General features: G+C 40.9%; 1 protein-coding gene across 1 annotated transcript in view; it reads left to right on the top strand.

The window, feature by feature from the left end:
- Positions 1-26,422, top strand: part of cdh13 (cadherin 13, H-cadherin (heart)) — a 1,093,774-nt gene that overhangs the window by 1,048,596 nt on the left and 18,756 nt on the right. Inside the window, exon 12 of the mRNA XM_060837989.1 lies at positions 17,488-17,721. Within this exon, the coding sequence (XP_060693972.1) occupies positions 17,488-17,721 (234 nt within the window). The remainder of the gene's footprint in view (positions 1-17,487; positions 17,722-26,422) is intronic.

The following is a 26,422-nucleotide window of genomic DNA, read 5'->3' as shown; positions in this document are numbered from 1 at the left end:
GAAGGTGAGAGGAAACAGGAGCACCCAGAGGAAACCCACAAAGACATGGGGAGAATGTGCAAACACCACACAGACAGTTGCCCGAGGTTGGAATCCAACCCAGGTCCCTGGCTTTGTAAGGCAGCCATGCTAACCACTGAGCCACCATGCCACTGTTGGTAGGTAAATGATAGGAGCATGATGATTTAAGCATTGTCTGAGCCTGGTGGTAATGTTTATACGATATGGCATTAAAGATGCATTTGCCAACCTTGAGAACTTGTGAAATGATTGAATAACTTATAACATGTTTATGTGCTTACCCTGCCTTCAGTGTGTATATTTTGACAGCCTTCTGATCCCCTGCAGATGTAAAACATCTCTCCTCCATTGCACCTCTTCCCACCAAGGCTTTCAGTGTAGCATCTGAAGATTTTGGAATACACTTTACTTACATTGCAACGAAGAAATGTTCCATGTTGTGTCATTTCTTTCTGTTTTTCCATGATTGGTTCACTAAAGACCCCTAACATCTGTTTCAGCCATAATGCATCTCCACCTTAGGGGATGCAGGCAGATTTTGGCTGGTGGGAGATAGTCAGCCTTTGAACAGAACAGCTATCACTGGCTGACACTAAATCATGTCAGATATTAGGCAGATTCACAGATTGTCTGTGCTGTGAGTAACGGACATGGGTTAATTTTCTTCATGATCCCAGTACTAGTTTCAGAGACTCTTGAATTTACCATTTTGCCTCTTAATTTACAACTTAGTGGTTTGTTTTTCCATCTCTCTCTGTCATCTTTAAATTCCCTCAGCATCCCTTTGCATTTATCTGTCTCCTGTGTCTTATTTTGAATTCCCAGAAGTCTCTCTGAGTTTCTCAATGTTTTGTCTCCTAATCTGTGTTTATCTTCACGTCTTTCATCCTCCCCCATCCTCCATGATGCTTTCAGGTTTCTCATTCCAGGCGTCACCGAAGATAATATCTGCTCCCAAGTGGTATTTTGTTCCAGTTCCCTATCATCTATGGCATAAGTGCAGAGTGGAAAACTTGTATCTGCTGTCAGTGATTCACAATGGCAGCCCTTCAACAATTGACTTCATCTCATCTCACCTGAATGGAGAGATGAAAAATACTTTCTTCGTTGCAATGTATAGTAACGTTATTCATTTACTTTATACCCTTGCTTACATCAATCCTAGGATTATGTTTAAAGAAAAGCTTTGATAAAATTGCATCCCTGCTGTTGTATTAATTGATATCAGTGTTATTTGGCAACGGTTCCAGGCAGTTATTCATATAATTTACATTGGACAACAAAAGAGGCCAGAAGAACAGAATTCTATTCATTCTCAGCTATTTACAGCATTGCAGCTATGAATATTCCAAAAATTCTTTGCCTGCAGAATAACATCCTGACATTTTTTTTAAAGAAGGTCTTCTTGAAATAACATCTCACACAAGTCTCAGAAAGCCTCAAAATACAAGTACAATTGGGATAACATTAGACACTGAAATGGCACTGCAGACTTGAGGGGCTAACTGACTTACCCCATTCTTATTAATTGAATGAATTGTATGGAATTAATGTTGGAAAGTTGGCATTATGAAAAAAAACATATAAGTTAAAAAGGAGTTAGAAAAATGCAATATTTGGGATGGTAGGTAATGTTAATTGATAAAGTTTAACAATAACAAGAACTTATATTTGTATAGTAACATTAAAAAAGTTAGCACAACCTCCCAGTGCTTCATATTGGCATTATAAAACAAAGCATGGCACTGGGCTGCATTCAAATGATCAAAGAGGTAGGTTTTAAAGCAAATATTAAAGGAAGAACATGGAGGAGGATGTTTAGAGCTGTAGTTTAAGCAACTGAAGGTACTGTAAAATGAGATACAGTATTTATGGAATGATTATTATTGGGGGACGTACAAAATGCCACAACTAGAGAAGTACAACTATGTGAATGGAAATGACAATGATATGGGCAAGCCCATGGAGGGATTTTAAAATATGGATAAAAGCAAGGAGTTCAGACTGAGGAGTCACTTTTAGCAGAATGATGGAGGCATTTGAATTATGTATTTCATGTATATGGTTAATGAGCAAAGTTTTTTTTATCAGATGTGACAATAGAAAAGGGAACTATAACATTTTTCAAAAGAGATTAGATACCTTACGGTTTGGAAAAGGCCCTTTGGCCCAACAAGTCCACACCAACCCTCTGAAGAGTAACCCACCCAGACTCATTACCGTACATTTACCTCTGACTAATGCACCTAACAATATGGGCAATTTAGCATTGCCTATTCACCTAATCTGCACATCTTCCAATTGTGGGAGGAAACTGAAGCACCTGGAGGAAACCCATGCAAACATGAGGAGAATGTGCAAACTCCGAACAGACAGTCACCTAAAGCAGGAATCAAACGTGGGTCCCTGGTGCTGTGAGTTAGCATTCCAACCACTGAGTCACCGTAAATGGATAAGTATGTGAAAAGGAAGCATGTGACACAGTAATTGGGAAATGTTTGGACAATGGGACCATAGATTATAGAACTGGTACAGATATAATGGGGTCAATTGATTTCCATTTGTGTAATAAGGAATAAGTTACGTAAGTAAAAAGTGAGGTCTGCAGATGCTGGAGATCAGAGCTGAAAATGTGTTGCTGGTTAAAGCACAGCAGGTTAGGCAGCATCCAAGGAACAGGAAATTCGACGTTTCGGGCCAGAGCCCTTCATCAGGAAGGGCTTCATAAGTTACGTGATCCAATCTATGCATATTTCAACTGTCTCAGGGTAACCAGAAAATAATCAAGCCACAGTTAATGAAGTTATCCTATTATGTGCTTCCATTTATTTGCATTGCTTCCCTTGTCTTTTTATTGCTGATGTATTTTTTTCTGATTTCAATTATTTATTTCATCTCACTGCTCCACTTTAATCATAACTTAATTGTTAAGTTTGTTCCAGAACTGCCTACCACTTACCAACAGGGAGTTGTTCATACATCCCAAACACCTGCTTCTGCAATTCAATAAGGAGTCTCATTGTAATATTGCCATAATTTTCCGTGGCAAGAAGCAAACAAAAAGCAATAATTAAAGAATACATATAATCATAGTCTATGTCCCTACTACACCTTGTAACTAATTGAAGTAATATATAAAATAAGAGATTCACATTTAAAATAGAAAACACAGGCCAAACAGGATCCCAGACATATGAGTAAACTGCCTGTTAAAGTCGGCAAAGCTATGCAATAATAAGGTAGTTGCTGATATTGAAGATCAAGAAGGAATTTTTTATTGTTTACTTATCAATACAAAGCTAAAGAGGCAAGACTACAAGAATGGTACCTTGACTTCAGGAGTTGTTATGATGAGAAATTATATAAATTAGGCCAGGTTTCTCTAGAATGTAAAAGGTTAAGGGGTGATTTGATTGAAGTTTTCAAGATATTAACAGGGAAAGATGGGGAGATAAAGCTAAACTATTTTCGCTGTTGGGGATTCTAGGACTAGGGGGGGGCATAGTCGAAAACGTAGGACCAAATGTTCAGAAGGATGTCAGGAAAGCAATCTAACCACAAAGAGTGGTAGAGGTTTGAAACCCTCTTCTTTATGTGGCAGTTTATACTAGATCAGTTGTTAGTTTTAAATCTGAGGTAGTTTTCTTTTGTAAAGGGACATGGGCCAAAGAAAGATATATGGAGTTAGGTCACAGATCAGCCATGATCTCAATGAATGGTGGAACATGCTGAAGGGGCTGAATGACCTATCCCTTTTCCTATGTTCCAAAGAGTCTGAATCATTGGATCGGGGAGCACAGTTGTAATGCATCTGAGACAGAAGGTCTTGGTTCAAGTCTGATGTGCCACAGAGGTGTGCCATGGCACGGCTGAACAGATGGATTGATTAAAACATTTTTTTTTCAAAAATTAGAACAAAACAATAGCCAATTAGAAACTTGCTTTGTCCTGGCTTGGTCTATCATCCTATTTTGAATGAGTTAAACATTGAACTCTCTTTCCAGCTTAGCCAAGTACTCATTATTATGACTGACTTCTACATGCAGCTTTTCTCTTTATTGCAGTCAATTAATTACCATGGTAATCCAATTAAAAATAATTGGGCACATCATGTACATTATTTGCTAACAATTCAGAACAAAAATTAAGAAAACCCCACCACCTGTGTGACAGGAAATTTGCCAATAGTGCCAAAGCTCTACTTTGTTTCAATGAATTATTAGGATCTTTCTAAACAGAACCAATTTATGACAGAGAAAATACTTTCCTGTTTATATAGTTTCATCCATATCTAGTGTAGTGAGTGGGTGAGTGCAATGTACATTTTCTCTCAAGTTAATTTCAATTTATATGAGGATCATACACTCTTCACATGACAGTCTAAATATTATTGGCAATTCTACGAGGGTGTAGAATTCAGGGTATAGCATGGAGGAGTGTTAGTTTTGATTTGTAGCCTAATCTATATCTAACTCTATGCCCACTGGAGGAAACCTGCTTGACAAATATTGATGACATTTTCCAGTACTTAACTGATATCTGAGAGTAGACGGATGGGATGGTAATTGGCTGGGTTGGATACATTGTGATATGCAAATGATATGCAATTCCTCTGATGGCTTGTGATGACTGCATGGGACTGACTGTTGCCCAGTCTTCAGATTGTAGTTGGACATACCCTTTACCGTGAGTGGCCTGAGTGGATAACTGTCGAAGAGTCTGGTGCTGGAAAAGCACAGCCAGTCAGGCAGCATCCAAGGAGCAGGAGAATCGATATTTCAAGCATAAGTTCTTCAGAACTGAGGGGATGGCCTAAGGGGGCTGAGAGATAAATGGGAGGGGGATGGGGCAGGGGGAAAGGTAGGTGAAGGTGATAGGTCGGAGAGGATGATGGAATGGAGAGGTGGGAAGGAAGATGGTCAGCTAAGACAGTTCAAGAGGAGGATGCCAAGTTGGAAGGTTGGATCTCGGATAGGATGGGATGAGGGGAAATTAGGAAACCAGTGAAATCGACATTGATCGCATGTGGTTGGAGAGTCCCAAGGTGGGAGATGAGGTGTTTTTCCTCCAGGTGTCAGATGGCTGGAGATTGGCCATGGAGGAGGCCCAGGATTTATATGTCCTTGACAGAGTGGAAGGGGGAGTTAAAGTGTTCGGCCACAGAGCAGTGGGGTTGTTAAGTGTGTGTGTCCCAGAGACGTTCTCCAAAACATTCCACAAGTTGGTGTCCTGTCTCCCCAGTGCAGAGGAGACCCATTGAGAGCAATGGACACAGTGAATGACTTTTGTGGAAGTACAGGTAAATGTTTGTCAGATATGGAAGAATCCCACTCAGCACCATCCTCTTGAACCGTCCTACCTGTCCATTTCACCAGTTTCCTCATTTCCCCTCCCCCACCTTATCCCAGATCTAACCTTCCAACTCAACACCGCTCTCATGACCTATCCACCTGTCCATCTCCCTTCCCACCTATCCACTCCACCCTCTTCTCCGACCTATCACCATTACCTCCACCTTTATCTACCTATCACATTCCCAGCTACCTTCCCCTCAGCCCCACACCCCTCCCATTTATTTCTCAACCCCCTTGGGCCACCCCTCATTCCTGATGAAGAACTTATGCTTGAAACAAGTATGGTAACAAGTAGGTTAGACCAGGGGAACCCAGTGGATGTTATCTATCTGGACTTCCAAAAGGCCTTTGGTAAGGTGCTTCATGGGAGGCTGCTGAGTAAGGTGAGAGCCAGTGGTGTTTGAGGTGAGCAACTGGCATGGATTGAGGATTGTCTGTCTGACAGTTTCTCCTGCTCCTCAGATGCTGCCTGACCGGCTGTGCTTTTTCAGCGCCACACTCTTCAAATCTGACCTCCAACATCTGCAGTCTTCACTTTCTCTGGAGTGGATGACTGACCAAGGCTTAGTCTCAGAACTGAATGTGAACTGTACAAATAAGTGATGATACCAAGATCCCCTCACCAACAGGGGCTCACTTCAACTAGTCTGAGAACTGTCTCCCATCCAGTGTCAGAGATGGCCATTTGGTTGAAAAAACATGCCATGCTTTCTGTACATGCTGTGGTGATAGCTTGACATCATGATGTGTCACATAAAACTGCTCCCCATCACCTCCCTGAGACAGATCCCTACTGACAAGTTTGGCAAATGTAAAAGTGCATCAAGATACCAGTACTAACAGCCTTCAGTCTCTGGCTGAAGCATCAGTGCACTGACAGGCTAGGTATGGCTTGGATGATGTGAGCAGGTAGGTTGGCTTTGAGTGAGTAGGCCAACAATCCTGAGATGGAGCCTGGTCCAATCTGTGAACCAGTTCCCCGTTCTTGCATGTGATGTCTCCTGACAACAGCCTTTCAATGGCAGTTGCTGATGTATCCTAGAATACAATTTAGTTCTTCCTAAACAGCACTCAGGTGGATCAGAGAGATGCCATGAGCATTGTCAGGGGTTAGCAAATATCTGTGACAATGTCAATGGGCAAGGACTGCATATGGTTGGCTCCAACGGATCATGCTCCGAGATGCTAGTGGTGAGAGATAAGGAAATAGCTGAAGAACTTAATAAATATTTGTGTGAGTCTTCATAGTGGTAAACGTGAGTAATATCCCAACAATTAAGGAGAATCAAGGGGCAGAGTTGAGTATGGTGGCCATTACAAAGGCGAAAGTACTTGATAAGCTAAAAGGTCTAAAAACTGATAAATCTCCTGACCTGGATGTACTACATCCTAGAGTTCTGAGGGAAGTGGCTGAAGAAATAGCGCAGGCATTGGTTATAATCTTTCAAAAATCACTGGAGTCAGGGAAAGTCCCAGACGATTAGAAAATCACTGTTGTAACCCCCTTGTTCAAGAAAGGATCAAGACAAAAGATAGAAAATTATAGGCTGATTAGCCTAATCTCGGTTGTAGGTAAAATTCTAGAATCCATCGTTAAGGACGAGATTTCTAAATTCTTTGAAGTGCAGGATCGGATTAGAACAAGTCAGCATGGATTTAGTAAGGGGAGGTCATGCCTGACAAACCTGTTAGAATTCTTTGAAGAGGCAACAAGTAGGTTAGACCAGGGAAAACCAGTGGATGTTATCTACCTTGACTTCCAAAAGGCTTTTGATAAGGTGCCTCACGGGAGGCTGCTGAGTCAGGTGAGGGCCCATGGTGTTCAAGGTGAGCAACTGGTATGGATTGAGGATTGGCTGTCTGACAGAAGGCAGAGAGTTGGGATAAAAGGTTCTTTTTCGGAATGGCAAGTGGTGTCCCGCAGGGTTCAGTATTGGGGCCGCAGCTGTTCACTTTATATATAAATTATGTGGATGAAGAGACTAGGGGGCATTCTGGCAAAGTTTGCCGATGATACAAAGTTAGGTGGACATGCAGGTAGGTCTGAGGAGGTGGGGAGGCTGCAGAAAGATTTAGACAGTATAGGAGAATGGTCCAAGAAATGGCTGATGAAATTCAATGTGAGCATATGTGAGGTCTTGCACTTTGGGAAAAAAAAAGAACACAGGCAAGGACTATTTTATAAATGGTGAGAAAATTCATAAAGCCAAAGTACAAAGGGATCTGGGAGTGCTAATACAGGATTCTCTAAAGGTTGACTTGAAGGTTGAGTCCGTGGTTAAGAAAATAAATGTAATGTTGTCATTTATCTCAAGGGGGTTGGAATGTAAAAGCATTGAGGTGCTACTAAGACTTTAAAAAGCTCTGGCTGGGCCCCATTTAGAATACTGTGTCCAGTTTGGGCCCCAGACTTCAGGAAGGACATACTGACACTGGAGCGTGTCCAGCAGAGATTCACACAGATGATCGCTGGAATAGTAGGCCTAACATATGATGAACGGCTGTGGATCATTGGATTGTATTCATTAGAGTTTAGAAGGTTATGGGGAGATCTAATAGAAACTTACAAGATCATGCATGGCTTAGAAAGGATGGACGCTGGGAAATTATTTCCATCAGATCAGGATGCTAGGACCCATGGGCACAGCCTTAGAATTAGAGGGGGTCAATTTGGAATGGACCTGAGGAAACGTTTCTTCAGCCAGAGAGTGATGGGCCTGTGGAATTCACTGCCACGGACTGCAGTGGAGACCTGGAAGTTAAATGTCTTCAAGGCAGAGATTGATAAATTCTTAATCTCGCAAGGAATTAAGGGATATGGGGAGAGTGTGGGTAAGTGGCGTTGAAATGCCCGTCAGCGGATTGAATGGCAGAGTGGACTCGATGGGCCGAATGGCCTTACTTCCACTCCTATTTCTTAAGGTCTTACGGTCTTATGCTGTATGGTGCTGGGCAACATAGAAACCCTCGGCATCCAGCACGAGCTGAATGTGTTGGATTTCACTCTGACTTCCCTTTCAAGAACTCATAATATATAGTTTGTTTGGTGTATTTGTTAAAGTAGGAAACTTAAAGGCATGATGTTCCTTTAATAAGATGTTTAACAAACAAATAATTCTCTTAATTGTCAACTCGCCTCTGCCTAGTGAAAAACTCACCTCACCACTCAGCCGATGCATGAAGGATACAGTGAGTTGTTCCTGATGTTGAGATGGGCCTTTCGAGACTTGCTACACGATTTTGTCACAAGTCTTACCATAGCTGATGATGCTCAGGCCCCCATCAGAATCTGCCCACTGACTTATCCTATCTAAAATATGTCATTTAAACTAGGGACTTAGTAAAATTGTGAAAGATTGTGGCATTTGCAAAATGAATGTCATTTTAATGCCACGTACCAGATGAAGACGAGATGCAAGCTGGGGTCAGCCATCCTTTATGTGAGAGGCCTGTGTAGTATTGCAACAGAAAAAAATGTCTATTTATCATGTCTGCACCCTGTCATAATCTAATTCAGCAGTTCATCAAATGCACTATGGGTTTCCAACTCTGTTATTGGTTTGGGTATTATACCCACTGAATTTTTCAGAAATATTAATGGTTGCTGCTGTGCTGGACATTGAGAAAATGGCTCAATTTCTGCAGCAAAAGACTGAAATCTTGACAAGTTAGCCAGTATGCTCTAACGATGAATGAATAGCGAAGGCAGTAATAGTTATGATTGAAATGTAGCTCAATAGTTATGATTCCACATGATATTGCTTATTTAGTGATGCGGGCCTGATTTTGATTCCATCCCATGAATAGAAATCCATTGAGTCTATTCTACTATTACACAGCCTTATTCAACTAAAGTGGGCACTGGAGAAATAGGCCTCTGAAATCCATGCAGAAAAAGTAAAAAAAATGAATGCCCTTAGGGAGAATGTTGTGGTTATCAAGCAGCTGACAGCTCAGGGATCTGACTGTGATATAAATTGCCTCTGTAAGAGGGACCTCCCCATCTACCCAGGGATTTGTAAAGCAACCCAATAAGGTTTTTTTTATGTTCCCTGCATGGTGAAGTCCCCCTGTCCAATGCTGGATTTGTGCTACTTGACAGTGGAGTGTGAATCCTGTCCATTTGCCTTCCTTTTGTTGACTTAGTTGGATTGGAGGTAGGAAAATGTTTTAAATCCCACTGTGGCCTTGTCCTTCTGAGCTCCTATAGCCCTCCCAAATCATAGCATCCAATCACTGCTGGCCTCTTGCACAGTCCTGGTCTTAATTGTCCTGCTTCTGGTAGCCGTGCCTCCAGCTGCCTGGGCCCAAGTCTCTGGAATTCTCTCCATAGGCCCCTCTATTGCTTAGCTTATCCCAACTTAAAACCCACCTCTACAATAAGACTTGAGTTTGTCTGTCCCTAATGTCATCATCAAGTAGTTTAATCTGAAGTTTCTTGGTTAACATTCTTTTGAAGGGTGTTGGAATATTTAATAATATGCAAGATGCTATATAAATGTTGTCATTGTTGCCATGCACTCACAATTTACCTCAATGGTATGAAAAGCATGTTCGCTGCCAGGGACAAGCTGGGTAACAAATCTGGTGTTTGCCTACGATGCTTTAGAATGTTGGTTCAAATGAACATCTTAAGAGCACCTAATCCTTCCAGTGTGACATTGTTCCACTTTCCACACACCAGTCCATATTATCTGACTGAGTAAAATTGCTCATCTGCTGCTATTTCCTTATGATTTCACGTTGGCATTTTCAACTAATAACAGTGGAAGTTGTGTATTTACAGCATTTCAACTTGTAAATTTTCAATTTATCGCATTATTGTTTCTCACATTAGTTCAAGGTAGAGTTAAATATTTGGTATTTGGTAAGAGGTCGAGGGTTATGTGGTATAGATAGGAAAGTGGAGCTGAGACCACAGCCTTTTCAACCACAATGTTATTAAATATTGCAACTGGTTGGAAGGTCCTTATGACCTCCTTGTGCTCCTCAGTCCTAACTTCCTATATTTGCTTCAAGACTGGGAGAGCTATAGCTCGAGTTCATTAGATGGGTCGGTGTTTGTACAATGTGTGCAGGAGGGTTTCCTGACACAATATGTCGACAGGCCAACAAGAGGGGAGGCTATATTGGATTTGGTTCTAGGTAATGAACCAGGCCAGGTGTTAGACTTGGAGGTAGGTGAGCACTTCGGGGACAGTGACCACAACTCGGTGACTTTTACTTTAGTAATGGAGAGGGATAATCGTGCGCCGCAGGGCAAGAGTTATAGCTGGGGGCAGGGAAATTATGATGCAGTGAGGCATGACTTAGGATGTGTGGATTGGAAAAACAGGCTTCAAGAGAAGAACACTAATGAGATGTGGGGATTGTTCAAGGAGCAGCTACTGCGTGTCCTCGATAGGTATGTACCAGTCAGGCATGGTGTAAAGGGCCTTGTGAGGCAGCCGTGGTTTAGTAAGGAATTGGAGTCCCTTGTGAAAGGGAAGAAGGCGGCATATGTAAAGATGAGGCATGAAGGTTCAGTAGGGGCGATTGAGAGTTATAAGGTAGCCAGGAAGGAGCTAAAGAGGGAGCTAAGAGAAGCGAGAAGGGGACATGAAAAGTCTTTAGCTGGTAGGATTAGGGAAAACCCAAAGGCTTTCTATAGGTATGTCAAGAATAAAAGGATGACTAGGGTAGGTATCGGTCCAGTCAAGGATAGTAGTGGGAAGTTGTGTGTGGAGGCGGAGGAGATTGGAGAGACATTAAATCAGTACTTTTCATCAGTATTCACTCAGGAACAGGACACTGTTGCTGATGTGAATATGGAATCACAAATAATTAGAATGGATGCCCTGGAAATATGCAGAGAAGAGGTTTTGGGAATATTGGAAAGGATGAATATAGATAAGTCTCCTGGGCCTGATGGCATTTACCCCAGGATCCTATGGGAAGCTAGGGAGGAGATAGCAGAGCCATTGGCCTGGATTTTTATGTCGTCATTGTCAACGGGAATAGTACCAGAGGACTGGAGGATAGCGAATATGGTCCCATTGTTCAAGAAAGGGAGTAGGGATAGCCCTAGTAACTATAGGCCAGTGAGTCTGACTTCAGTGGTAGGCAAAGTCTTAGAGAGAATGGTAAGGGATAAGATTTATGAACATCTGGGTAGGAATAACGTGATCAGGGATAGCCAGCATGGTTTTGTGAAGGGCAGGTCGTGCCTCACAAACCTTATTGAGTTCTTTGAGAAGGTGACTAAGGAAGTGGACGAGGGTAAAGCAGTAGATGTTGTGTATATGGATTTTAGTAAGGCGTTCGATAAGGTTCCCCATGGTAGGCTAATGCTAAAACTACGGAGGTATGGCATTGAGGATACATTAGAGGTTTGGATTAGGAATTGGCTGGCTGGAAGGAGACAGAGGGTAGTAGTTGATGGATTATGTTCATCTTGGAGCGCAGTTACTAGCGGTGTACCACAAGGATCTGTTTTGGGACCATTGCTTTTTGTTATCTTTATAAATGATCTAGAGGAAGGACTTGAAAGCTGGGTAAGCAAGTTTGCGGATGACACAAAAGTCGGTGGAGTTGTGGATAGTGAGGAAGGAAGTGGTAGGTTACAGCGGGATATAGATAAGTTGCAGAGCTGGGCGGAAATGTGGCAAATGGAATTCAATGTAGCTAAGTGCGAAGTCGTTCACTTTGGTAGGAATAACAAGATGATGGATTACTGGGCTAATGGTAGGCTACTTGGTAGTGTGGATGAGCAGAGGGATCTTGGTGTCCATGTACACAGATCTCTGAAAGTTGCCACCCAGGTAAATAGTGCTGTGAGGAAGGCATATGGTGTACTGGGCTTTATTGGCAGAGGAATTGAGTTCCGGAGTCCTGAGGTCATGTTGCAGTTGTATAAGACTCTGGTGAGGCCTCATCTGGAGTATTGTGTGCAGTTTTGGTCGCCATACTATAGGAAGGATGTGGAAGCTTTAGAACGAGTGCAGAGGAGGTTTACCAGGATGTTGCCTGGAATGGTAGGAAAATCTTATGAGGAAAGGCTGAGGCACTTGGGGCTGTTCTCATTGGAGAAGAGAAGGTTTAGGGGAGATCTGATAGAAGTGTATAAGATGATTAGGGGTTTAGATAGGGTAGATACTAAGAACCTTTTACCGCTAATGGAGTCAGGTGTTACTAGGGGACATAGCTTTAAATTAAGGGGTGGTAGGTATAGGACAGATGTTAGGGGTAGATTCTTCACACAGCGGGTTGTGAGTTCATGGAATGCCCTGCCCGTATCAGTGGTGAACTCTCCTTTATGGTCATTTAAGCGGGCATTGGATAGGCATTTTAAAGTTATTGGGCTAGTATAGGTTAGGTAGGATTCGATCGGCGCAACATCGAGGGCCGAAGGGCCTGTACTGCGCTGTATCCTTCTATGTTCTACGTTCTATGTTCTATGAGTTGGTGTTCAAAACATACCCAAATCTTTCTACTATATATGGATCCATGGATATACAAACAAATTTAAATGCAGCACTGTGAATACTGAATAAAATCTGAATAAAATCATATATTGTTTGTTTAAACCCAGCTGCATTCCAATCATCATAATGGCCAAGTCAGTTTTATAGTGCAATGACCCAAATTCTTTCCGTTTGTAATACAAGTAGGTGGCTGAATCCTGACAAGAGCAAATATAATGCATCAATATCTTACTAACAGAACAGGCTGTGATTTCTTACTCAAAAAGACACATTACTGCTTCAACTTACAATACATACAGCATACACTGACTCTTCAGAATATAAATGCACTTTTGGAATCATGGATTAATCAATTAGTTCCTTAATTGCATTCTAAGTTTTCTCCAATGTTATCCTACTATTGCATCACAGTTGAAGGTGAGTGTTTCCCTATAAACATGTTCTTGTGCTCATTATTAATATTGCAGGGTAATTTCAACCTACTTGTATAGTTGTTATGTTATGTGTGTTAAATTTCAGAGAATGGAATTTCAGCTGAATGTGCTAGTGTCCCACAGTATAAAGTTGAATATTGCTTTTTCGCTTATTTAAAACCACAGACTACTTTTGTTCAAACTGTCTAACGATGATATTGGAAGTGACAACATCAAATTAATATGTTCAACATTCGATTTAGAATCATCATACAGTACTTCCATAGTGACTTGATCAACAAATTATTGTGGTAAGAAGATTGGAGATGTGTGTAATCTTAAGTGACCAACCAAGTTACATGAGACTGTGGTTTTGTGCGTTAACCTTATTTTCAATTATAGCAAAGTAAGTAAATGTGCAGATAGAGTTTCAAAAATTAGAATTTAAATCAATCTCAAATAATCTGATGAACTCCAATGCAATTATTTTCTTACATCGTAAAACATAATTACTGCACTTACAGTGTTATGTGCTCAGAATGTATCACTGCATCTAGAGTGCACAATTATTCCATGAACTGTATGCCAGTATGAATTGAGTAATCTTACATTAACTGATCTGCCTCTCATACCCTGGTATATTTAATTTCTATTCCATTCATAGTCTTGCTATTATTTAAATAACTTCTTACCTTACTATTTATTTAAGATTGCAAGTTTTAAACAGAATGAGTTTTTATTTTAATTGATGGTGTTAATTGAGTGAAACCAAAGATGACAAGTTGGGTATTATGAACTGATTTGGCTTCAGAATTTGTTTTCTTGAAGGTTGTAGTTTTTTGTTTAAATCTCAATACCATCAATATACCACTTACTTTGTTTACCTTATTTAATGTGGAAAACATTCAGTATAAAACTATTGAGTGTAAAATACAGTTAATTGTACTTAGCATAAATCAATTGAAATTTATAGGGTATAAGTCTGTGGTAAGTTACAACATTTTGAAATTATTAATCATTCTAAAGCAGATGGAAAATTGAAGTACAAATGGAAAATAACCATACATTTTACCGAAGCTTATTTGCATTTTTGTAAATAGTATGTGCAGAATTCGATTGCTGCAGCAGTGTTGTTGTACATTCATGAAGAGATGTTACTCTGTAAGTGTTTTGATATTATTATTCTGGACCTGAACAGTATCAATCTGAACATATATACAAACTCAGAGCAGAAGTAGACCATTTTGGCCCTTGAGTCTACCACTGTCATTCAATAAGATCGTGCTTGATTTAATTATGGCCTCAACTCCACTTTCCAGCCTGCCCTGTTACCTTTGGCTCCCTTGTTAGTCAAGAATCTTTCTACTTCCACCTTAATAATATTTAATGAACCTGCCTTTACTACTCTCTGGGGAGGAAAGTGCCATAGATTCATGACCTGCTGAGGGGAAAAAATTCTCCTCATCTGTGCCTTAAAAATTGAGTTACCTTATTTTTAAACTGTCACCTAGTTCAATGCAAATGAATTAGTCAGATCAAACTGACAGAAAATAGTTTATTAAAGTTATGTTAACACTTATCTCTTAAGATTTGAAGTTTATGAAAATATCATTTTAAGTTGAATGAAATTAAAAGAATTTTCATGTCAAGTCTACGCCTATAAAGAAGCATTATGGTCATTTTCCATAATACTGTCAGTATCTTAGCTTCAGTGCCTAACATTGAAACAGATTAGCACTTAGTGCATCAAACTGACCCCGAATAACCTTGCCACACAGATTCTGCCACTGCAGTCTCTCTGGACATGATAAACACAACATGCGGAGATGATTGACATTTTTCTTTTATAAGATCTAGTTCCAAAATGTTCAGACTTCACTATCCTTCAAGGTTGAAAACAGCACCTTTAGGACACGCAGAAGTGAGAAGGATTAGGCTTTCCAAAATACAGGGTAGTTAATTTGTCTAATACTATTATATGATGTAAATGGACAGCGAGTAACATAAAAGCAATGTTGTCAAAATCATTGACTGTATCGAGGAAACTGTTCAAAAATTGTCAACTTTTTTTTAATGTAATTATGATATTGATGTGAAAATTGCATGTTCCTGTCTCCTACTGATTGGATTCGGATAGCACTGCATGTTTATTTATCCACTGTTAAACGAAAAATTATTCTGTAAAGATAAAGATATTCAATCAAATGACTCTTGAATTTTTATGTTTGAACATTCATTATATAGTTCTATTTTAAGTTGTTCCTGGTTACTAAACAAAAAGTAGAAGTAATTTTCACAACTAATGTTCTCATCAGAGAGTTGAATTTATGGCTGTATTTTTCAAGAAATAAGGCTGTGTTTATTTGCACTGAAAAGAAGATATTGTGGCAAATACTCTACAATTCACACCCTGTGGTAAATCCAAATACAGCTTCTGAATATCGATATTGATTACTGTGGGAACAGTCAAGGAAATGTTGTAGCCCTGGATTAGCAAACCTTTGAGGTCGTGACAAGGTGTGTAAATGGTTTCCATAAATCTGGTAATGTGTGAGCCAGAATGTTGTTCAAAAACCCAACTGGTTTATGAATGTTCTGCAGGGAATGAAACCTACTTTCCCTATCTTGCCTGCCTACATGTGATTCTAACTAGCTCACATCATGTGATTGAGTCTTAATCAGGATTTAATGTTAAGATTGGCAAAAATGCCTACCAGAATTCATGAACAAATAGAAGTATTATCCACTGTATATTTTAATTTTGATAGTATCATTTTAAAGCATTTTAAGTGTTGAAACACAAATATTTTGGATTAATGATTGCACTGATCTCTGATTCAGCAGGCTACTGATTCAAATTTCATGCAGAGCCTTAAATATAATCCAGGTTGATACTTCATTGCAGTACCAAGGGAGTATTGCAATAATGGAACTGCCACTCTATGGATCGGATTTCAAACTGAGCTCTTGTCCTTCCTTTCAGTTGAACAACTTGCATTTATATAGTGCCTTTAACATAATATTTCTGTGAAGCCGTGGAGCATTTTGTTATCAGGAAAAATATAATGCCTAGACTTGATAAGGCATGTACTAAAATTGTTTCAAAATGTGTGTTTAAAAGAAACCCTAAGAGGTTTGAGGAGAGAGAATGGGGACCCAAATTTTCACAGGCTCTCCATTATGACAAGAAAATAACAAAAAATGGATTAATTACACCATTTGAGGTGCCCAATTTTTAATTAAAAAAGACAAAACTCTGGATTACAAAACTGCAATTAATAAACAAAGTAAGTAAAGAGGTAATGACAGAGATTTAATTAGATTACTTACAGTGTGGAAACAGGCCCTTCGGCCCAACAAGTCCACACCGACCCGCTGAAGCGAAACCCACCCATACCCCTACCCTTACATTTGCCCCTTACCTAACACTACGGGCAATTTTAGCATGGCCAATTCACCTGACCTGCACATCTTTGGACTGTGGGAGGAAATCGGAGCACCCGGAGGAAACCCACACAGACACGGGGAGAATGTGCAAACTTCACACAGTCAGTCACCTGAGGCGGGAATTGAACCCGGATCTCTGGCGCTGTGAGGCAGCAGTGCTAACCACTGTGCCACCGTGCCGCCCACAAACACTACACAAATAAAATAATACATTTGCTACTTTAGTGACAAATATTCACGTTTATTTATAAGGACATAACCTATCGAAAATTGGATTTAGCTTATTTTCAACCCTGAGGGAAAAAAAGGCTCAAAGTGTAACCCAAATTTTATCCCATGCCATAGGTTTGAAGAATACAAAATTAGGCCATTTTTTCTTATCTTAAAACTTGACGAGGCGAGGGGAATCTGTAGGGACAAACTGGACCCACCAGCAGTGTGTAATAGTGATGTGATACTGGAATGAGCCATTCCGAATTCCATTTCCATACATCTGCCACCCATCACCCTCTGAAATTTGCCTGCATTTCCAGCTCCATAAGTGGGTGAGTTTGAAGAAAACACTTCAATTTTATTCGGGTGGCCTCCCACTATCCCTTCAACATTACTCTGCTGAAGGCCTGGGACCAAAACAGTCCACATTCAGACTTAAATCAAAAAAGGATCCACTGGCTGCACAGTGATATTTGACAATGAATTCTAGTCATGTGTTTATTGAAAGGTCTTTCTTACACACAAGCAGAAACCTGTTACAGTTTAACTAATAAATCTTTATGCTCTGCCCCTTAGGTGTCCCTGTTGCCACTGGCACTGGTACCTTGATCATCACCCTGCTGGATGTGAATGACAACCCACCCTCTGTTTTCCCAACCATAGCAAAGTTCTGTGAGGATACAAAAGATGTCAACGTTGCAATCTTGGGGGCAACAGACAAAGATCTCCATCCTAACGCAGATCCATTCAAATTTCAATTGGGCAAGCAGCCTGGAATTGAAAAAACCTGGAAGATCACTCAAGTAAACAGTAAGAGACTCTTATTTTGATTCCAGAACAGATTATTGAAGAATCTATCAGGACAATGTTCCAATCCTCTGATGATGTACAGTACTGAATAATACATTGCAGGTTGGTGCTTGCAATGCTTAACACACATGCCAACAATTTCATGGAGAGATATGGAGCTAGAGGCCAGACAGCTCATCACAAAGATAGAGGAAATCAATAGTCTGGTGCCCTCAACCATTCTCATGTAGGTTTAGTAACAAACAAAATAGGAGACTGTTTGGCCCACCAAGGCAACTTCACCATTCAACATGATCAGGGCTGAGCCTTTATCTCAGTGCAATATTCCCCCTCTCGCTCTCTTAACCACTTGACACTTTACAGATTTCTGTAGTAAAGAGTTGCACAGATTTACCACCGTCTGAAGAATGATTTCCACACATCAGTTCTAAATGGTCTACTGCATATCCTGAGAGCATGACACCTTGTTGCGGATGCCCCAGCCAGGGGAAATATCATCCTTGCATCCAGTCTATCCATCCCTATCAGAATTGTATATGTTTCAATGAGATCCTGTCTCATTCTTCTAAACTTCAATTAATATGGCCCAGTCAACCCAATCTCTCCTTGTGTGACAAACCTAAAATCTCAAAAACTAGTTTGATGATCTTAGCTGTACTCCCTCTATGGCAAGTATATCTTTTCTCAGGTAAGAATACTCCAGGTCTTCAGAAGTGGTCTCACCAATGACCAGGCCAACTATACCATTGCTCCTGTACTCTAATCCATTTGCGATGAAGGTCAGCATACCATTTGCCTTCCTTACTGTTTGCTCTACCTGTAGTTTGCCTTCAGTGATCTGTGTCATTTTGTGCATCAACATTTCCCAATCGCTCACCATTTAAATAGCACTCTGCCATTCTGTTTTGCCTACCAAAGTGGGTAACATAACAATTATTCTTGTTGTATTGCACTTTAATCACTGAGCTTGCTAAGTTGCTTTGAAACCTCATTCCATCCTCCTCATCTCATGTGACTAGTTTTGAGCCATCAAAAAACTTGAAAATATTACATTTGATTCCCTCATCCAAATTGTTGATATATACTCTAGGGATTCCTGTCTGCTAACCAATTTTCAATCCATGCCAGTAAAATACTATTGATCCAATGTGCCTTGATTTTATACCGTAATCTCATATATGGAATTTTATCAACTTTCAGTTCTATTAATACCTCCAGCACAACTTTTTTTTTAACGATTGCTATCTTCATGCAATTGCTCCCTCCTGAAAAGATCCTTGCTTTTCTATCATTTGTGCAAAAGATTTGGCATTTTCTGTGATGACAAGCCTAAAGCAGTTGTTTAATTGCTCTACACTTCCTTGTTCTACATTATTAATTCTCCAGTTTCAGACTGTAAGAGGCTTTCATTTGTCTTCTTGAATCTTTTTCTTTATACATACTTATGAATGCTCCAAATTCACTTTTATGTACTTTGGAAAATTAACTCTCAGACTTTATTTTTCCTCTCAATCAATTTCTTGGTCTACTTTGCTCAATTCCAATCTGTTTCTATTTCTAAGGCTTGGAACATTCCCCGCAATTTTGTAATGACTTCTCTTTAAATCTCATACCATCCTGAATTGATTTTTTTAACCATTGTTGGATCACTCCTGATGTGTTCTTTTATCCAAAGTAATGGATAATTGCTGCAGTGCATCATAGCGTCATAGAGATGTACAGCATGGAAACAGACCCTTCAGTCCAACCGGTCCATGCTGATTAGATATCCCAATCCAATCTGGTCCCACTGTCAGCACCCGGCCCATATCCCTCCAAACCCTTCCTATTCATATACCCATCGAAATGCCTTTTAAATGTTGCAATTGTACCAGCCTCCACCGCTTCCACTGGCAGCTCATTCCATACACGTACCACCCTCTGCATGAAAAAGTTGTCCCTTAGGTCTCTTTTATATCTTTTCCCTCTCACTCTAAACCAATGCCCTCTAGTTCTGGACTTCCCCAACCCAGGGAAAAGACTTTGTCTATTTATCCTATCCATGCCCCTCATAATTTTGTAAACCTCTATAAGGTCACCCCTCAGCCTCCAACGCTCCAGGGAAAACAGCCCCAGCCTGTTCAACCTCTCCCTATAGCTCAAATCCTCCAACCCTGACAGCATCCTTGTAAATCTTTTCTGAACCCTTTCAAGTTTCACAACATCTTTCCGAAAGGAAGGAAACCAGAATTACACGCAATATTCCAACAGTGGTCTAACCAATGTCCTCACCAGTTCCTTAATAACTGTTGCCTATCTCATGTTATGCCTTTTAATGAAGTTACCAAATCTATTGCAACCCACTTACCCTCCTATCTCTGTAGAGTCACGCAACACAAAAACAGACCCTTTGGCTCACCACATCTGTACTGACTAGCAAACACCAAACCGCAGGTTTGATTCTCCTCTGCACCATTGCCAGGGCAGTTCTATCCTTCCAATTGTGTGGTGATGGTGTATTCTATCTGTGACCGAACCAATGATTTATCAAATTGCAACAAGACTTCCTTGCTCCCGTGTTTTATAGTGTGGCTAATGAAGGCAAGCATCCCATCTGCCTTCTTCACCAACCTGTATACCTCTGCTAACACCCTCAGGGGTCTATGGATTTGTATATCAAGGTCCATTTGTTCCTCAGTACTCTCTAGAAACCTACTATTCATTGAGTATAACCTTCCTTTTTTAGACCTCCCAAAATTAGTCAATTCCCACTTATCAGGATTAAATTCCAGCTGCCATTACCCTTTCCAATTTGCCACTTGACCAGTATCAGACTGCAGCCTGAGACCATCCAACACTACCAATTTTCGTGTCACTTACAAATTATTAATAATATCTTCTACATCCAAATCCAAGTTATTAGTGCACATAACAAAGAGGAAGCGTCCTGTCACCGATCCCTGTGGTACAACACAGATCACAGGCTTTCAATTACAAAAACAACCCTCTGACATCACCCTATGCTTTCTGTTTGTAAACCAATTGTGGATCCACTTTGCCAACTTGTTGGATTCCACTGATTCTTATCTTGCAGACCAGTCTTCCATATGGGACCTTCTCAAAGGCCTTACTAACGTCCATGCAAATCTAATGAAATGCACTACTGTCATCAATGTAATGTTGAGTTGCTGGTGTTGGACTGGGTGGACAAAGTTAAAAATCATACAACACTAGGTAATAGTCCAACAGGTTTATTTGGAAGTACAAACTTTCAAAGCACTGCTCCTTCATAGCTGATACTTAGTATCTGGCAAAAGAGCAGTGCTGTGAAAGTTTGTACTTCCAAGTAAACCTGTTGCACATAACCTGGTGCATGATTTTTAACCTCATCAACGTACTTAGTCATCTTTTCTAAAAGACTCAACTAAATTAGATGGTATCTCCCTCCATCAAATCCATGCTAACTATCCCTGATCAATCCTAGTGTTGGTTAATCATGTCCTTCCAATAGTTTCGCTATCACTGATATCAGATTAACTATCTGTATTTGCCTGGCCTAATCTGCCACCCTTCTTGAACAAAGAAATCACAATAGCTATCCTCCAGTATCTGGCATTTTACCTGTGGCCAACAAAGTATTAAATATCTCTACATTGGCCCCAGTAATCTCCTCCCTTGACTCCCATAACAGCCTGGAATGCATCTCATCAGGTCCTGGGGACCTTCGCACCTTTATGCCCACTAAAACATTTAATGCTCCTTCTTATTAACCTTAAAAAAAGTTCTATAGAGTCACCATCCCAGCTGAAAGCCCCCTTGACAATGTCTTTCTCCTCTGTAAACATAGTATTCACTTAAGACCTCACCCACATCCATAAGCTCCATGTATAGGTTGCCCCTTTAGACTCTAATCCTCTTAGTATTCTTTTAAAAAGCCCTTAGGGTTTTCCTTAATGATATCTGCCAAAGATGTTGTATGCCCACCGCCCCCTCCTCCCCCCCAGCCCGACTTTGTGCTCCTAATTTGCTTTTTAAGCAACCTCCTCCTCCACTTTCTATACTTTTGAAGGGCCGTCCCTGTTTTTAATGTGCTGTACCTAACATATGATTCCTTCTTTTTCTTCGTCAAATTCTTGATATCACTTGGCATCCAAAGAGGACTGTGGGATGCCTGTAGTTGGACATTTGACACATGACTTAACTCTGATGACGGTTTTACTGGTGGTGGTTAAAAAATGAAAAATATCATGAGTGATTGGAAAAAAAAATGCTTAATTATGTGCAAGAGCACTTCTGGATGTAGAAAATATGAAATAAACTCCAAAGAAATAATGTAATCCAAATTCTTGTTCAATAACCCTGATGGTGTATTCTTCAGCTTTTCCACCTAAGTGATCTTATAAAGTATCTCATGTCTCATGATTAGTTTTTAACCATCTTACATATAACTGGTACTCTCTCCAAGAAAGTCAATCAATACCAGCATCTTTCTAACCCAAGGAAATAGTCCCAATCTCCAACAAACTGTTTAAGATTCAGGCAAAGTGTTTTCAAAATACAAAACCAATCTCTTTCAAGGACACTTGTTCAAATGTTAGGAGTCTGATCTATTTTGAGTATCATTTTTGTATCTTAGAATGATACTTTTACCTATTTTACTATCTTATATTATGTTCCCAGTGATATAATATATTCTGATTGTATGAGTCTTTACTCTTCAAGATGCTGCTCACCAAAAAAATCATGTTACACCCATCATTTATTTTGAATCCATTCAAATCTGTCCTTGGGAATCATTCATTTTTGGTACCCAAAATCAATCTTCAGGTAGTCCTAGTATATTGCTTGAACTTTCTTCACTTCCAATGTTTTTAATGATATCAGCTGCCACAGATTGCATTAATGCAATCCAGTCCTTCCACAGGCCTGAGGAGATGCAAGTGACCTTGTCCCCTATTGCTTCTAATCTACCCCTTCCATTGTGCTCTCTTTAATGCATTTAAGGGCATATTGGTATCATTGGCCAGACCAGCATCTATTACCCATGTCAACGAATCCCACAAGATTAATGACTGTGTAATGCTGTATTTGGGTTATGTGCCTGAAATAGCTGGTGAGCTGAAGGTATATAGAGGCAGAAAAAGAGTTGATCTGTGACTTGTGGGATTGCTATGTGAATGAGTATGAAGGAGTCTCTGGGTGTTTGATTCAAGAGTTGAGGGCCTGGGTGACTGAAGGGGTTCTTGTATATGAGGCAGGGGTAGTTGAACGACTGAACAGGAAATGTCAGTTAGAAATGTGATCTTGACCACCCACTGGGTTTGTATGACCTCTTGGAGCACTGTCAATCCATATACCGGGGATTGATCTCCCTGACCATCATCTTCATATTTCTTCTGAGGGTCTCCTGTCTCCTTTTACAAGACCATGGTATCTCTAGCTCTTTCCACTTTAATTTCCAGCGTCAAATCTGTCACTGTGGAGTCTTCAGTCTGCACTGGTGTTTCATTTTTAATAATTTCAATGGTGGCAACATTATTCAGTGCAGCATCCCTTTACGAGGGTCAAGTATCATTAAGAAAAGTGAGCTCCATCTGGTCAATGCCTATCAGCCATCTGCTGAGGGCAGAGGTGGGATAGCAGCATAGAACTTGCTTGGAACTACACACCATCACACCATCACAGTAGCAAGGCTGGAGAGCCACATGTGCAGTACAGAGAGAGGTATGTTCCTCCTGCTTGATGTTTGAGGTGAGGGATGCCATTATTGTCTCATCCAAGTACATCTGCAGGAAGTGCACCCAACTCTCGCTCCTCCAAGACAGTGTTAGAGAACTGGAGCGGGAGCTGGATGAACTTCGGATCATTCGGGAGGCAGACACTGTGATAGATAAGAGTTACAGGGAAGTAGTTACTCCTAGGCATGAAGAAAGCTGAATGACTATTTGAAGGGGGTAAAAACAGTCAGTGGAGGGATCCCCTCTGATCGTTCCCCTGAAAAACATGTATACTGTTTTGGATGCTGTTGAGGGGGACGACTTACCAGGGGCATGCAGTGCGGTGCAGGTCTCTGCACAGAGCCTGTCCCTGTTGCACAGAAGGGAAGGAAGGAAAGGAGGAGAGTGTTAGTCATTGGGGACTAGTAGTTAGAGGGTCAGGTAGAAGGTTTATTGGGAACGAACGAGACTCACAGTTGGTGTGTTGCATCCCAGGTGCCAGTGTCCGTGATGTGTCAGATCGTATCTTTGGGATCCTGAAGGGAGATAGTGACCAATGTCAAGTCATGGTCCATGTAGGTACCAAGAGGGATAGGGATGTAAGGCAGGATTTCAGGGAGCTAGGGTGGAAGCTGAGAGCTAGAACAAACAGAGTTGTTATCTCTAGTTTGTTACCCGTGCTGCGTGATAGCAAGGCAAGGAAAAGGGAGAGATATCAGCTGAACATGTGGCTACAAGGATGGTGCAGGAGAGAGGATTTCAGGTACTTGGATAATTGGGGCTCGTTCTGGGCAAGGTTGGATCTGTACAAACAGGACAGTCTTCACTTGAACCAGAGGGATACTAATATCCTGGGTGGGAAATTTGCTGGTGCTATTCGGGTGGGTTTAAACTAGCTCAGCAGGGGAATGGGAAACTGAGATGTAGTTGCAGTGTGCAGGAGAATGAGAGTAGGGAGGACAGAGACAGGATTTCAGGGTCACACGTATGTGCTTGCAGACTGCAAGCTGGTTTGAAGTGTGTCTACTTCAACACCAGAAGTATCCGAAATAAGGTAGGTGATGGCATGGATAGGTACCTGGGACTTCGATGTTGTGGCCATTTCAGAGACATGGATAGACCAGCGTGAGGAATGCATGTTGCCGGTTCCAGGGTTTAGATCTTTCATTAAGAACAGGCAAGGTGGTAAAAGAGGGGGAGGTGTGGCCTTGTTAGTCAAAGATAGTATAACGGTGGCTGAAAGAACTTTTGACGAGGACTCGTCCACTGAGGTAGTGTGGGCTGAGGTAAGAAACAGGAGAGGAGAGGCCACACTGCTTGGAGTTTTTTATAGGCCTCCACAGAGTTCTAGGAATGTGGAAGAGAGGATTGGCAAAATTATTCTTGGTAGGAGTGAAAGGAACAGGGTGGTCATTGTGGGAGACTTTAACTTCCCCAACATTGACTGGAAATGCTGTAATCCTAGTACATCAGATGGATCAGTTTTTGTCCAATGTGTGTAGGAGGGTTTCCTGACACAGTATGTCAAAGGGCTGACAAGAGGGGAGGCCACACTGGGTCTGGTGCTTGGTAATGAACCAGGCCAGGTGTTTGATTTAGTGGTAGTTGAGCACTTTGGACAGAGTGACCATAATTCAGTTATGTTTAGCTTAGTGATGGAAAGGGATAGCTACATGTCACAGGTCAAGAGTTATCAATGGGGCAAGGGCAATTATAATGCGATTAGGCATGAATTAGGATGTGGGGATGCAGACAATGGAAATGTGGAGCTGGTTTAAGGAACAGATATTGCATGTCCTTGATAGGTATGTCCCTGTCAGGCAGGGAGGAAGTAATAAGGTAAGGGAACTGTGGTTTACAACAGACGTTGCATCTCTTGTTAAGAAGAGGAAGGAGGCTTATGTGTTGATGAGGCAAGATAGTTCAGATGAGGCGATGGAGAGTTACAGATCAAATGGGAAGGATTTAAAGAGAGAGTTATGAAGAGCAAAGAGAGGACATGAGCAGTCTTTGCCAAATAGAATAAAGGAGAACCCTAAAGCTTTCTATAGGTATGTGAGGAATAAAAGAATGATTAGGGTAGGAATAGGGCCAGTCAAAGACAGAAGTGGGAAGTTGAATGTGGACCCTGTAGAGATCGGAGAGGTGCTAAACGAACATTTCTCATCAGTTTTCACTCATGAAAAGAAGCATATTGTAGAAGAGAAGAATGAGGTACGAGATATTAGACTAGAAAGGATAGAGGTTAGTTACACACAGGTGTTATCAATTCTAGAAGGAGTGAAAGTAGACAAGCCCCCTGGGCCAGATGGGATTTATCCAAAGATTCTCTAGGAAACTAGGGAGAAGATAGCAGATCCTTTGGCTTTGATATTTGAGTCGTCATTTTGTCTATAGGTTTCAAACCAGAGGACTGGAGGATTGCAAATGTTGTGCCTTTGTTCAAGAAGGGCAGTCGAGATGACCCAGGTAATTATAGACCAGAGAGCCTTACTTCTGTTGTAGAAAAGATTTCGGAAAGGATTCTAAGAGATAAGATTTATAATCATCTAGCAAGCAACAATTTGATTTCAGATAGTCAACATGGTTTCGTCAAAGGCAAGTGTGTCTCACAAACCTCATTAAGTTTTTTGAGAAGGTGACCAAGCATGTAGATGAGGGTAGGACAGTTGACATGGTATACATGGACTTCAGTAAAGCCTTTGATAAGGTTCCACGTGGTAAGCTGCTGGAGAAAATACAGAGGCAAGGGGTTAAGGGTGATTTAGCAGGTTGGATTAGAAACTGGCTTTCTGAAAGAAAGCAGCCAGTGGTGGTTGATGGAAAATATTCAGCCTGAAGTCCAGTTACTAGTGGTGTGCTCCAAGGTTCTGTTTTGGGACCACTGCAATTTGTCATTTTTATAAATGACTTAGACGCAGGTGTAGGTGGATGGATTAGTAAATTTGCAGATGACACTAAAGTCGGTGGAGTAGTGGACAGTGTGGAAGAATGTTACAGGTTGC

The sequence above is a fragment of the Hemiscyllium ocellatum genome, chromosome 17, assembly GCF_020745735.1.
Source record: "Hemiscyllium ocellatum isolate sHemOce1 chromosome 17, sHemOce1.pat.X.cur, whole genome shotgun sequence".
NCBI lineage: Eukaryota > Metazoa > Chordata > Chondrichthyes > Orectolobiformes > Hemiscylliidae > Hemiscyllium > Hemiscyllium ocellatum.
This window is presented reverse-complemented; position numbering and strand designations above follow the sequence as displayed.